Source organism: Pygocentrus nattereri, chromosome 16 (assembly GCF_015220715.1).
Source record: "Pygocentrus nattereri isolate fPygNat1 chromosome 16, fPygNat1.pri, whole genome shotgun sequence".
NCBI classification, from domain to species: Eukaryota; Metazoa; Chordata; class Actinopteri; order Characiformes; family Serrasalmidae; genus Pygocentrus; species Pygocentrus nattereri.
Window position 1 is genome coordinate 20201251 of NC_051226.1, and position 14160 is coordinate 20215410.

The 14160-nt window shown below is 42.1% G+C and overlaps 1 protein-coding gene across 1 annotated transcript; it reads right to left on the bottom strand.

The window, feature by feature from the left end:
- Positions 1-3822: 3822 nt before the first annotated feature.
- Positions 3823-7021, bottom strand: LOC108427947 (N-acetyllactosaminide beta-1,3-N-acetylglucosaminyltransferase 2). The gene is made up of 2 exons (XM_017698538.2): positions 6779-7021; positions 3823-6146 (listed from the first exon to the last, which is right to left on the bottom strand). The coding sequence occupies exon 2, from the start codon at positions 6141-6143 to the stop codon at positions 4806-4808; it is 1338 nt and encodes a 445-aa protein (XP_017554027.1). The 5' UTR covers positions 6144-6146; positions 6779-7021; the 3' UTR covers positions 3823-4805.
- Between the last annotated feature and the right edge of the window lie 7139 nt (positions 7022-14160).

Consider the following 14160-nt stretch of genomic DNA (forward strand, 5'->3'; position numbering starts at 1 on the left):
AAATGGACAGAAAATAGGATTCAAACAAAAGCCCAGGCTTAAGTACTCTACATTGCATCATATGACTAGAAGTGCACAGGTGAAGATTGTCAATAGTCAGGCGATTGTGATCGCTGATTGGTGCATGGTGAAACCATGTGATCAGTCACTGAATCCTGGGTGTTAGAGTCCTCTCCTAAGATGGAGTCAGAGTGTGCCTGATCTGTCACGTGATCTCCCTGAGCATTCTGGGATATGAATTCCATTACCATGTCAGGTATCGCTGAATGCGTGACTGTACACCCCCCCGAGTCCGGGCAGACCAGAGAAGGGGGGCGTCCAGGACGACCACTCCGTCCACCACTTGGATCTACAACCAAGGACCGAACCGGAACCTCCGGGGCATCGCACCGACACTGATCCTCCACTGTTGGATCTCAGATGGGCAGGCAAGGAGGAAGTGAGCCTCTTGCGCAGACAACCTCTGGGACAAGGAGCCAGCCTGTCAGGGTGTCGACTATGAAAGTCTCTGATGAGACCAGGGTCCAGCACGTCCCTAGCTGGCACCCAACTTTGTTCCTCTGGGCCATAAGCAACCCAGTCCACCAAGTATTGCAAAAGCCACACTCGGTCCCCTGGACTGAAGATCGGAGTTGGACCCCGATGTTTGATTCCAACTGTTCTTTGTGGTACTGAATCGCTCTTTCAGTTTGTTGATGTGTCTGTTCCCAAACCTGTTTGCTTCTCTTCATCCAATCATCCACAGCAGGCATGTCTGTCTGACCTCCCGTCAGTGGTGCTATAGGGGGCTGATAACCTAAAACACTGAAAAGGTGTCAAACCAGTTGCAGGGCTAGTTAGGGAGTTCTGTGCTATTTCAACCCAAAGTAAATACCGTGACCAATCCCTTGGGTTCTCATAACAGAAGAGCCTTAGGAATTTCCCTAGTTCCTGGTTGGCCCGTTCACATTGTCCATTGGACTTGGGATGATATCCCGAAGACAGACTCAGTGAGACCCCTCAAGTGCTCAAAAAAATTATGTGAATCGGGGGCCCCTGTCAGAGACTATGTCCTCTGGAATGCCAGAAAATTGGAACACAGACTGGAACAGTGCTTCTGCCATCTGAAAAGCACTGGGAAGAGTAGTGAACGGTATGAAGCGAACTGCCCTAGAGAACCTGTCAATTACAGTCAGGATAGTGGTGAAAGTTTGGGATTCTGGCAAATCGGTCACAAAGTCAACGGCAGTGTGAGACCAGGGTCTATTGGGAATCAGTAGGGGCAAGAGTTGTCCTGCAGGCAACAGTTTAGGAGTTTTATATTGAGCACAAATAAAACAAGAAGCAATGAATGAATGAATATCCTTATTCATTGTTTCTCCACCAGTATCTATTGACTAGGAGCTGTTGTGTGCAAGTTTCACCTGCGTGTCCTGATGTCAACAATGAATATGCACAAGTGATTAGGGGTGTTCAAAAAGGTTGAGGTATGCATGTTTTTTTCGGGGGGACATTATTCTGGTATTGGAACCTGTGGTAGTGCCCTCTCAATCTCCTCATCTATTCTCCATCGAATAGATGAGATCTTCACCTCAGGTGGAAGGATGGGAGCTGGGCACTTGTCTGGTGCCAAAGTCATTTCTGTCTGAAACTTCCTGGAGAGGGCGTCGGCCATGTTGCAGGTTCCGGGTCTATAAGTAATACTGAAATTAAAACGGGAGAAAAACAGGGACCACCTGACTTGCCGAGTATTAAGTCTCTTAGCTGTTATGAGATATTTTAAGTTTTTATGATAAGTAAGCACTGTGAATGGATGGTTGGTCCCTTCCAACCAAACCATTCCTCAAGTGCAAGCTTGATGGCCAGTAATAACCAGTCCCCAATACCATAATTCCTTTACGTCGGGGACAATTTATGCAAAAAATAAGTAAGTACATAAGTACATTGCATCATATAACTAGAAGTGCACAGGTGAAGTCAATAGTCAGGCAAATGTGATCGCTGATGGGTGAAACCACGTGATCAGTCACTGAATCCTGGGTGTTCCTGGGAGTCCTCTCCTAAGATGGAGTCCGAGTGTGTCTGACCTGTTACAGGATATCCCCAAGCATTCTGGGAGTCCATTTCCATGTCAGATACCACTGAATGTGTGACAGATTAGTCACTGACTTTAGAGATTTATGTTTTTATTGTAGTCCAAGAGTGATCAGAAAGAGAAGAATAGGTTTTTGCACTTTTGGAAATGTAATTTTACGTTCACTTCATGATTTCACAGGAGAAACAGAATTTGTAGCTGATTATGGGTTATTCTGGGGTTCGGACATTGTGAATCACATTTATAGCCCTGACTTTTGCATTTCTATGCGTGACAATCAGAAACATAGAAACAATTTAACACAATACATTCATAGCAATACTGCGTCACCAGCTGGCATTAATAAAAGAGACAAAACAGTAGAGAAATAGAGCTTCTTTATTGCAAGATGCTGCGTAGAAGTCTAAGAAAATATTCATGTCAACAAGCAATATCACAGAGGCTTAATGGGTCTCATTCACCAGCCGTTCTGAAGATGAAATGTCTTCTTAAAATCCACTTACACAGTTTTCACAAAGATTCCAACATTCACCAGTGTTTTCTTATTTGGGATTTGTTCTTACGTAAGAATAGAATCTACACACACTCAAGAGCACAAAGTTGTGAACAGTTCTGCAGTCACGAATCTGACGTAGACTTTTTCTTAGAGCCTTTCTTAAGAACAAAATGTTAGAAAAAAACTTAGACATTAAAAAAAAAGATCCTACCTAAGAACAAATCATAATAAGAACATATTGGTTCTTCTGCTTAAAAAGGGATGCACAATCAGAATGGCCCAAAATTGCAATGAGCAGATTTTTGCTTCAAACTAGGACTGTGACCATCATGCAGTTTTAGCTGATGATTGTCACGTAAATAAGTGTGATTAATAATTTAATCATCCTTTCTTGTTCATTATATGCAACTACTAGCCATCCTGCTTCCTAGATATGTTTACTTAGTAGCTAACACTGGCTGTACTGTCAAAATGATACAGTGCTCACACAAATGTGTACACAGGATCATGTGTATAGTCAAGCAAAGCTACATCATTTTCATGTGGAAATACAAGCAAACAACACTTGTTCTGATAAAATATTAGAATAAGCTACATAGATAACAAATAAATAAACATTACTCACAATAGCCACTATGTTAAAGCACCAGATTCAGAAGTTAGAAATGTGTCTCCATGAATGCATTTACCACTTCCTTTTATTTATATTAATTTGCCTCAACCCATCTCAAAAATTCACATTCTGCTAGTTGTGGCATAATCTGTTAAATCTGCCGTGGCAAATTACTGAAGTTAGTTTAAATAAATAGGCAAACTGTTGCACACAGATCTGTATTGCAGTTTATTGAGGTACGTAATGTGAGGCAGGTAAGAACAGTCATGCTGTATTTGAATGCTGCTGTTACAGCCAAGTCAAAATGTAGCATAACTGTACAGAGGACTTTTATTGTGCTTTAATTGCTGCTGACTTTCAATGTCGCTATTTTATCTAATTCATGTTATTTGATTAAAATGCTCAAATTTGATTAAAGAGCACATAATGTAAAAAAATTGGCCATCAGAAATTATAATCAGACATAAAAGAATCAGACATTCTACTCATCTGTAACACCACTTAATGTGGTCTTTAAATGTATAATAAAAAGTAAAAAGAACACAAAATTATTGGAATATATACAGAAAAAAATTCTAAATGAATTATTATTGCTAAAAATCTATTCAATGCATTACAATGATACATCTTTGGCTAGTATTTGGTGCAGTATGAACAAAACACATACCAGTAAGGCAGTAGTGGCTCAGTTGGTTAGGGCTGCTCAGAGCAAATTATATGGCATAATATGGCAGTGCTGTAGTATTCCTGTTTTGGTCCTGGATAAGGTTTCAGCAACATTTACCTGTTCCCAGAAAAAGAATGCTACATTCCTGTGGCCTTGAAAACAAAGTAGAGAGTAACTCTTATGGTGCACAAGTAAGAACTAAGAAGCAATCAAATAAATAATAAGACTCAAGCTGCTTGAAACCAACATCCATACAAAAAATGAAAATGTATTAAAACATTGTCATTGTGACAGTGAATTAATCAACATTATTAAGAAATGTATCATATTGTACATTGATGTATTAACACATCTATATACTAATAAAATGAATTTTGAATATATGCCAAACAAAGGCTTGATAAGAATTGGCAATAGGAATGCACCAATATGGGAATCCTGGGCTGATGCTGATATGCAATATTTTTCTGTGCATATCTGTTTGAGCTGAAACATAAATATTAATGAAATGTAAAACCTAAGACTAAATCTACCTGAACTTACATTACAGAGAAACGTAACATTTATTTCTGTTAGAAATGCAGTCAAATGAAAAAATGCAGAAATGTTTGCACAGTAGCTAGGTGTCATTCGTTGTGCTGTTCCAGAGTACAACAGATATGTCATTGAACCATAAGATTCTGATATTGTTGTGCATCCCAAGTCTCAAAAAGTGGAGCAATGACATTAATCTAATGACAGACTTTTCATACATAATGACTTTTGTAGCATCCATACAGCCTATTGAGTGGCAGCAGAGTGAAAGATTTATTATGCAAACAAAACATGCTCCATTGACATGAAAATACCTGATGGCAAACATTCAAATCTGTGTTGTTTTTAAAAAGGCAGTGCCTCTGATTATACAAACCAGGTGTATAAAGTCAAAATCTCAGTCTTTTTCCATGGGCCGGCATTAACACTCAGGCAGTGGAGCCTTTAGTTCCTTCCACAGTGTGAGCATCTCTTTGGGGCTCCGTTTATGCACCAGAAGCACTCTGCGATAAGCACATGGCTTTTCCCTCTCAGCCTCAGGTAGATCAAACGTCAAAAACCCAGGGTGATGAAGAGGGGATATACCCAGTCTATGAAGACACATCCCCAGGTATACATCATCAATGGGGAACAAACTAACCCATCGAGACACTACTTGAAGCCGCAAGGCCAGAGCGCCAGAGTAAACTACTCCTCCTCCACCTGCATATGCAGGGTACACGCCTTTGTAGAAACTCTCGGGTATGTAGTATTTAGTGTTTGCTTGGCGACTGGGCCAAGCATTGGTAATCACATCCCCCACAAGAAAATCCTCTTTTCCTTTGCTTCTGTTATTTTCCCCTTGTGAAGGAGCTTTGTGTTCATTCAAGTAGTCCAATAGAGCACCTGTCCTGACAAAGACATCATCATCTCCCTTGAAGACGAAGTGCGCATGTGGGCAGTGCATGGAGAGCCAGTCCCAGAAGAGCAAATCCTTCAAGGTGAGGTTGAAGAAAGTGTCTCTGAAGTCCCACTGCAGGATGTCTTTATGATGGTCGCTTTCCAGCTTTAGCAGTGCCACCAGGTCTGGGTGGGGGCCTGTTGTTCCATCTTGCCTACCGAGCAAAAAGATGGTGCGTACCTGCCACCTTTTCCCCCCTGCCTCCTCCTTTACCAAGCCACTCCTCCCCCATGTCTCCCTGATAGCCTGCCTGTTCTCAAAGTGCCCTACTTGAGACTTGATTGCCATAAGTAGCATCAGTGTCTCTGTTTCAGCATCTTGCTCAGCACACAGGCCAGGCTGATCTATCAGGAGGCTATAGTGTCTGCAGTGCATGGACAAGACAAAGTCCTGCATCTGCTCAGGCATAGTGTTAAAATCAGGCAGTTGAGATGCCCAGAGATGATCAGGACTACATGGAGTAGAACCATCAGCCTCAGTCTCATGCATGTAATTAGGGTCAGTGCTTGGACCCCTATCCCCTGTGCTGTTACCTTTCAATATGGGATTGTGCTCTCTGTCTTGGAGATGCTGGAGTCGGTTCCATAAAGCCCCCTCCACCAAGCGCAGGTTCCAGAAGGTGGCAAGTGGATGGGGTGCTAAAGCTCCAGAGTTTGATGACACTCCAGGGGCCACATAATGACGAGGCAGCTGAGGTTCTGGAGTGTAGGACATGGCAACAAATATGGACACCATGATGTACACCAAGAGATGGCTCATCATCAGAAATGGAAGAAGACACAGGCACAGGGCCCTTCCACTGCACCTGCATCGTGCCATGGACTGGGAAAAGAGTAGAGAAAATATAAGAACTAAGCTAATATGCTGCATACACCAGGAAATGAGAGGATATGGTCACCGGACATATTCAAATACTACATAAATTCCAGTTACATAACACTCTCAACAATATATGAATTATGAGAAACCTGTTTAGCCAAATCTACTGTTGTGAAGTCTTGAATACCACCCCCAGCAGAGGGAGAACCATTAAGACAAAGTATCTAGGGCATTCAGTTTCCATGGTTTGGCTCCAGGGAGCTCATTATCTGTGCCTGACTGGGCATGATCCACAGCATAGCGCAGCCCAGGATATTTACATCATGTACCTCAAGAGCACATTGACCCAACAAGATGGAAACAACTTGTTTACACATTTTAGTTACTTTCTTCCTAAAATATACACTAAGAGATGCAGTTTCTTTGGAATCACCCAATAGTCGTCCAGTCATTTTAAACTGGCTGTGTCCACAGATTTGAAAAATATACGTCCTCCTTAAAAAGCTGGCATTTATCACCTGGACTACCATTAATTATTTGCTTAATATTTCTAGGCCCTGATGTGAATGAATAAAGCCAAAGAACAAACAGCAACACAACAGAAAGAGCACACAAGTTCACCCTGATCTCATTACCTCCTCCTTATCAGGTCCAACCTTCTTGATCCGTTCAGGGGAAAATAACTGTCACTTATTCGGAACCGCCTGTTGCAGGTCCACTGACACCTTTCTTCCAGAAAAAGCTAGATTTGAAGATCTTCTCATGCTGAACTCCTACGTCTTCATGACAGCACGGCTGAAGCGGTCTGGCGCTAATATCAGCACTACCGACACAGAGAGCTTCGCTTTGCTCACCTCTACCGAGAAAACGGTGTTGCTGCAGATCGATCGCAGGTGTAGGAGTAACAGAGAGCGACACGCTGTTGCTCCGCCCTTTAGTCAACGTCTAGTACCCCTGCTATTGGTTCATGGGCGTATTGAGGATGTCGTGACTCACGTGACCTGCCTGGTAAAGGCGCGTTCAGGTAGGTACCAGGGTCAGCGGGTACTGTGGATTGTATAGAAACGTATTTTCGCCACTGGAAGACCAAATATAGCCAAGTCATAATCATAAGAATTTTTTCCATAATTATGCCTTTCTTTTTTCATATTTATGACTTAGTATCTTATGATTATGATTTAGTATCTCATAGTTATGACTTTCTCATAATTATATCATACTGAGATTCAATGTTATAGAGTTAGAGTCTCATAAGTATGACATAGAATCTCATGATAATGACTTACTTTCTAGTAAAATAATTTGCTATCTTATAATTATGACTTACTTTCTCATAATAATGTATGTGTCACAATTATGTATTGGTATCTCATAATTATGACTTAGCATATCATAATTACTACTTTCTTTCTCATAATAATGCCTTATTAGATAGATGAGACAGATAGAACTTTATTGATCCTGGAGGGAAATTGCGGTGTTTCAGTAGCAAGACATATATTTGCATATAAACTTACATAAACTATGCAGAAAAACAGAAAATAGAAATAAATCTAGACATAAGTTAAATTACAAGAGAAATAAAATAAAGTATAAAAGTATTTCTATTTACATACATGGCATATGAGACAGATTCGCTGTTTACAAGACAGCAGGCACTGAGGGGTATGAGGTAGTCTAACAGCACATATTATAGACATGACTAACTCTGAGTTGCATCAATATTATAGTGTAAAGTGCATAGTGAAAGTGTCATTACAGTAATTGTTGTGATATATTACACAGTGTGTATTAATCGAAGAGGAGATGCAATGATGTAATTCAGCACAGTTCAAACAGCAGGAGATCAGTACCATCTCTGCAGTAAGGAGAATTGTTATAGCAGTAGGTAAGAAAGATCTCACAAGATCTCTCTTTAACACAGCACAGCTGTAACAGACGACCACTCCAATCCAGTGTAGCTTCAGATGGTGTGAGGTGTTATCCAAGATGGCTAACAGCTTGTTGCGTGTCCTCTGCTCTGCCACAACCTCCAAAGAGTCCAGCTTGACTTCTACAACAGAACCAGCCTTCATTATAAGTTTGTTATTTTGTTCAGAGCACTTTTGTTAATGCTGCTGCCCCAGCACACAACAGCATAGAATAGAGCACTCACTACAACAGACTGGTAGAATGTCCATAGGAGCTTAGTGCACACAACAGAAGACCTCAGCCTCCTCAGGAAGTAGAGAAGGCTTTGGCCTGTCTTGTACACCGCGAGACTGTTACAGCTCCAATCCAGCTTGTTGTCCAAGTGCACACCCAGATATTTGTATGTCCCAACAACCTCCACATCAACATCATCAATAATGACTGCTGACAACGCAGGTTTGGACTTCCTAAAGTCCAGCACCATCTTACTGATGTTTAGCTGCAGTTGGTTCAGCTTACACCAGTCAACAGTCAAGTCCTTCACCAGCTTCCTGTATTCCTCCTCCTGTCCATTCCTTGTGCACTCCACAATGGCCGTGTATAGGTGTATAGGTTGAACAGAAATGGAGCTAACATAGTCCCCTGGGGTGCCCCAACACTGCACACAGCCTTGTCTCAGTTACAGCCCTGCAGTCGCTCATACTGGGCTCGTCCAGTCAGATAGTCCATTGTCCATGAAATGATTAATTCATCCACCTGCATCAGCCGTAGTTTCTCATCTAACAGCACAGGTTGTACGGCGTTAAATGCACTGGAGAAATCAAAGAACATGATCCTCACAGTGCTGCCTGATGTGTCCAGGTGAGAGTACATTCTGTCCAGCAGCATCACCCACTCCAATGCCATCCTGGTATGCAAACTGCAGAGGGTCAAGAGCTGTTTTGACTAGAGGTCTCAGGTAAGCTAGCATCAGCATTTTAAGTGTCTTCATTAAGTGGGATGTCAGTGCAACTGGTCAATAATCATTCAGTGATGTCGGTTGCCTTTTCTTGGGGATAGGAACCACACAAGATGTTTTCCACGTAACTGGGATTCTCTTCAGGCTGCAACTCAGTTTCAACAGTTTCAGCACCCTAGATTCAATGCCATCAGGTCCCGCTGCTTTGCTCTGCTTGATTTTTTTCAGTTCAACCTTCACCTGATTAGCAGTGAATGTAACATCACTGCACATTCCAGTTGTGGAGGGAGGGTGAGAGGTGTCCATTGCAGACAGTGATTGCTGATGGCCACAGGTGTGAATGACTGTGGTGGACAAAAGTGATGCTGGGTTTGGCCCATGGTGTAGCTGTGTAGGAGTGTTAATCAGCTTAGGAGACAGAAAGTGCTCCTCCTGGAGACTCTATTGTCCTACTGGGGGACTTCAACGCTCACGTGGGCAACAACAGTGAGACCTGGAGGGGTGTGATTGGGAGGAATGGCCTCTCTGATCTGAACCCGAGTGGTGTTCAGTTTTTGGACTTCTGTGCAAACCACAGTTTGTCCATAACAAACACCATATTTGAACACAAGGATGTCCATAAGTGCACATGGCACCAGGACACCCTAGGCCGCAGTTCAATGATTGACTTTGTAGTTGTGTCATCATTGTGTCAAGCTGAAGAAGGAGTCCTACCGGGCATGGTTGGCCTGTAGGACACCAGAGGCAGCTGGCAGGTATCGACAGGCCAAGCGATCTGCGGCTTCAGTTGTTGCCAAGGCAAAAACCCGGGTGTGGGACGAGTTTGGCGTGGATGTTGTGGGGATGTCTTGGCTGACAAGCCTTTTCAACATTGCGTGGACATCGGGGGTGGCGCCACTGGATAGGCAGAATGGGGTGGGTGCGCCTCTTTTTAAAAAGGGGGACCGGAGGGTGTGTTCCAACTACAGGGGAATCACACTCCTCAGCCTCCCTGGTAAGGTCTATGCAGGGGTACTGGAGAAGAGAGTCTAGCTTATAGTCGAACCTCGGATTCAGGAGGAGCAGTGCGGGTTCCTCCCTGGTTGTGGAACACTGGACCAACTCTTTACCCTCTCCAGGATTCTGGAGGGTTCATGGGAGTTTGCCCAACCAGTCCACATGTGCTTTGTGGATTTGGAGAAGGCATTCGACTGTGTTCCCCGGGGTATTCTGTGGGAGGTGCTTCGGGAGTACGGGGTACATGGCTCTTTGCTACGAGCCAATCAGGCCCTGTACAAACAAAGCAGGAGTTTGGTTCACATGGCCGGCAGTAAGTCAGACTTGTTCCCAGTGAGAGTTGGACTCCATCAGGGCTGCCCTTTGTCACCGATTCTATTCATAATTTTTATGGAAAGAAATTCTAGGCTCAGTCAGGGGATGGAGGGTGTACGGTTTGGTGACCTCAAGGTCACAGGACCAGATTTACTGGTCGTTCTACGTTCCCACCCTCACCTATGGTCATGAGCTTTACTTTTTATGAGCGAATACAAGCGGCCGAAATGAGTTTCCTCCGCATGGTGTCTGGACTCTCCCTTATATAGGGTGAGAAGTTCGGTCATCCGGGAGGGACTCGGAGTAGAGCCGCTGCTTCTCTACATCGAGAGGAGCCAGATGAGGTGGTTCGGGCATCTGGTTAAGATGCCTCCTGGACGCCTCCCTTGGGAGGTGTCACAGGCAAGTCCACCCGGGAGGAGACCCCGGGGAAGACCCAGGACATGCTGACGTGACTATATCACCCAGCTGGCCTGGGAGCGCCTCAGAATCCCCCCCAGGGAGCTAGTGGAAGTGGCTGGGGAAAGGGAGGTCTGGGCCTCATTGCTTAGGATGCTGCCCCCGCGACCCGAACCCCGGAGAAGCGGAAAATGATGGATGGATGGATGGATGGATGGATGGATGGATGGATGGATGGATGGATGGATGGATGGATGGAGCAGGAGAGGAGCCGTTGTCAAACCGCACAAAGAACTGGTTTAACTTTTATTGTCTCATAATGATTCCTTTCTCATAATTATGGTTTACCATCTTATAATTGTAATTTTCTTTCTCATAATTATGACTTAGCATCACATAATAATGTCAGTGTCATACTGATTAGATTCAGTCCCATAATTATGACTTGGTATCTCATATTTATTACATAGCATCTCATAATTATAACTTAGTATATCGTAACAATTATGACTTAGAATCTCATGTATGATTTAGTATCATATAATGATGACTTACTTTCTCCTAATTATGACTTAGCATCTTATAATTATGACTCTCTTTCTGTATGCATCTCTTTCTCAATTTTTATGTCCTTTCTTATAAATGTGAGAAAGTATTTTCATTAAAATGAGATATTATGTTATAACTATGACATACTAAGTCAGAAATAACAGAAAACTTTCTTATTATTATAACTTATTAAATGGTCATATATTTTTCTCCACTGGTGAAAATGTGTTTCCATAAGATAGCCACTAGCATCTGAACCTACTTGGGAATAATAATAGAACTACATTTACTTCTGCTCAAGCATATTTATTATATTATAAACTAGTTTACTTTTTATTGTTAAATTTTTGTGATTAATATTTACTTATTAGTGTCTTTTTTGTGTTTCATTTCATTAAGTAGTGTTAGAGACAGCTTCCTCTTTTCAGTTAGCCACAGGTCTGACGTTTGAGCTTTATCATTTTACTTCAGACCAAAAGTGCAAAAATGCAGAAAGAAAAGTGCTTTGAGTGAGTGAGTGCTTTGCTGCAGTCCTGAAGTTACTGAATTTATCAGTCTTTTTTTTTTACCTGTTACTTTTGTACTTTTGATTTTATACCTACTTACACAATAGCAGGGCCAAAAAGTCTGTGACAACATTGGAAATGTGTTTTTAATTTAAAACAGGAAGTAAACAAGAAATTAAACAAAGAAAAGTTGAAAATGAGCAAAAATGAAGGATACTGCTCTATTTCTATGTTACTGTTTGAATTTAAGTAAGTTTATGATATTGACCATGTTAAGGCATTTGTACATAAAGGTCAGATTTTTTTAATTGAAGCTTGTGTTCAGATGACTTTCTTGTGGATTTGATCTGCTTTACAAAGGCTTTTGGACAGCGTGCCCGTTAATCTCAGCAGGATAAAAGTCAAGCCTGTTTTCTATCACAGCTCAATGTTAGAAAGACAGTAGTTAAAAATGAGTAAAGAAATATACTAGAAAATAAGTATGTGTGCAGTATAGGAGCAAACAGTGGCAGTACTCAAACAGTGAATGCTCATGGCAGACACAGAGCTCACCTTTCTTTTCTACAGTGGCCAGGGCAACACATTACTCCCTATTCAGGAATCACAGCATGCTTTGTGATTGACCATATGACCTGCAGCTATCAGCTAAGCAAAGTTTGCACAAAGATAAAACTTGTATTTGTATAGTTCAGCTCTCAATCACACAGGGTTTTATGTATATATATATATATATATATATACATAAAAAGCATACTCCTTGACCACTTCAATAGGTACACCCTATGTAACCCTGTGTGATTGAGAGCTGAACTATACAAATACAAGTTTTATCTTTGTGCAAATATATATATATATATATATATATATATATATATATATATATATATATATATATATATATATATGTGTGTGTGTGTGTGTGTGTGTGTGTGTGTGTCTGCTCGGAGCTCGGCCATCCGGGAGGAGCTCGGAGTAGAGCTGCTACTCCTCCGCGTTGAGAGGAGCCAGCTGAGGTGCTTCATTCATCTGATTCAGATGCCCCTGGACGCCTCCTGGTGGGGGTGTACCAGGCATGGCCTACCGGGATAAGACCCCAGGGTCGTCCTAGGACCCGCTGGAGAGATTACATCTCCAAGTTGGCCTGGGAGCGGCTTGGAGTTCCTGGGAATGAGCTAGAGGAAGTTGCGGGGACAGGGTCATCTGGGATTCTCTGCTCTCCCAATTACTAATGCGATCCTATCTGGATGAAGCGGTTAATGACGATGATGTGTGTGTGTGTGTAATATATATGTGTATATATATATCATTACTATCACTACATGTCATTTGGCTGTCCCAAACTCTGACCCCTAAATATTAACTTACTTTTTTTTCAATGTAGCTTTTTAAGATTTAGAGTCAACAAAGACCATCCCTCATTCTCATGTCACTACCAAAACACACAGTTTTAATTCATAGGCTGGGCCTTATTTTAGCCACACCCCTGCACTTTAGAGCAGGCAGTAAGACTGCATCCCTCTCCCTCATGGCCACATGGTGAGCAATTAGATCACGATGTTATAAAGTGAATATGTCCCAGAGTTTAAAAATCACTGTCACTAAAGAAATACATATTTTCTGTAATACAGTAAACTTTATATGTTTTGATGAAAACCTTGTGATTTTATGTATGTAAAGTTGTTAAAAGCTTTGTTAGTCATGTACTGGTGTTTTTGAATTCTGCTCAAAATGAGCTAAAACTGTCACCACCAAAACATTTGTTCAAGATTCAGAGGTGTTATTACTGTATTGGTATGGAATGTTCAGTCATTTATTTTATTAAAATAAAGATAATGAAGGTATAGGATCATTTAAAGGAAATGGATTGTAGTCTTAAGTTGAAGTCCGTTTCAAGTCCTAAATGATAAATCTGAACTAATTTGAAGCAATGTGGCAGCATCATTCATATAGGTCTGAGGAGTGACAATATGCAAAGCATTGCCTCAAATTATAGCTCTAACATGTTTGGCATAAACCATGCCCTCCACTCTCCACATACTCCCACACGTGCATCCTAAAAGCTCTTGCCCCAGTTTTTTGCATCCCTCTCAGGCAGACTGCCATTCTACCATTGTTCAGTCTAATGTCACTGCTGAAGTGGTCTTCACACCCTTCCCCCTCCCGCCCCCAAAGCCTTCCCTTTGACACTGAGACGACTGGACTGTCATGAGGGCAGCACTGCCACAGTCAGTGTTTGGACTCATGAAGGCCCTGAGAGAACTGAACCTGAGTTTGATTGTGTTACAGTATGTGCCCTGTGTGAAGTCATAGCTCAGCTGCCTATTGATTTAATCCCCTCAGGGCACTAAATCACAGCACACAGCAATCACACAGCACAACAGCC

Coding starts and splice junctions, on each gene's coding strand:
- LOC108427947 (XM_017698538.2), bottom strand. CDS start 6,143: ATGGCACGATGCAGGTGCAGTGGAAGGGCCCTGTGCCTGTGTCTTCTT.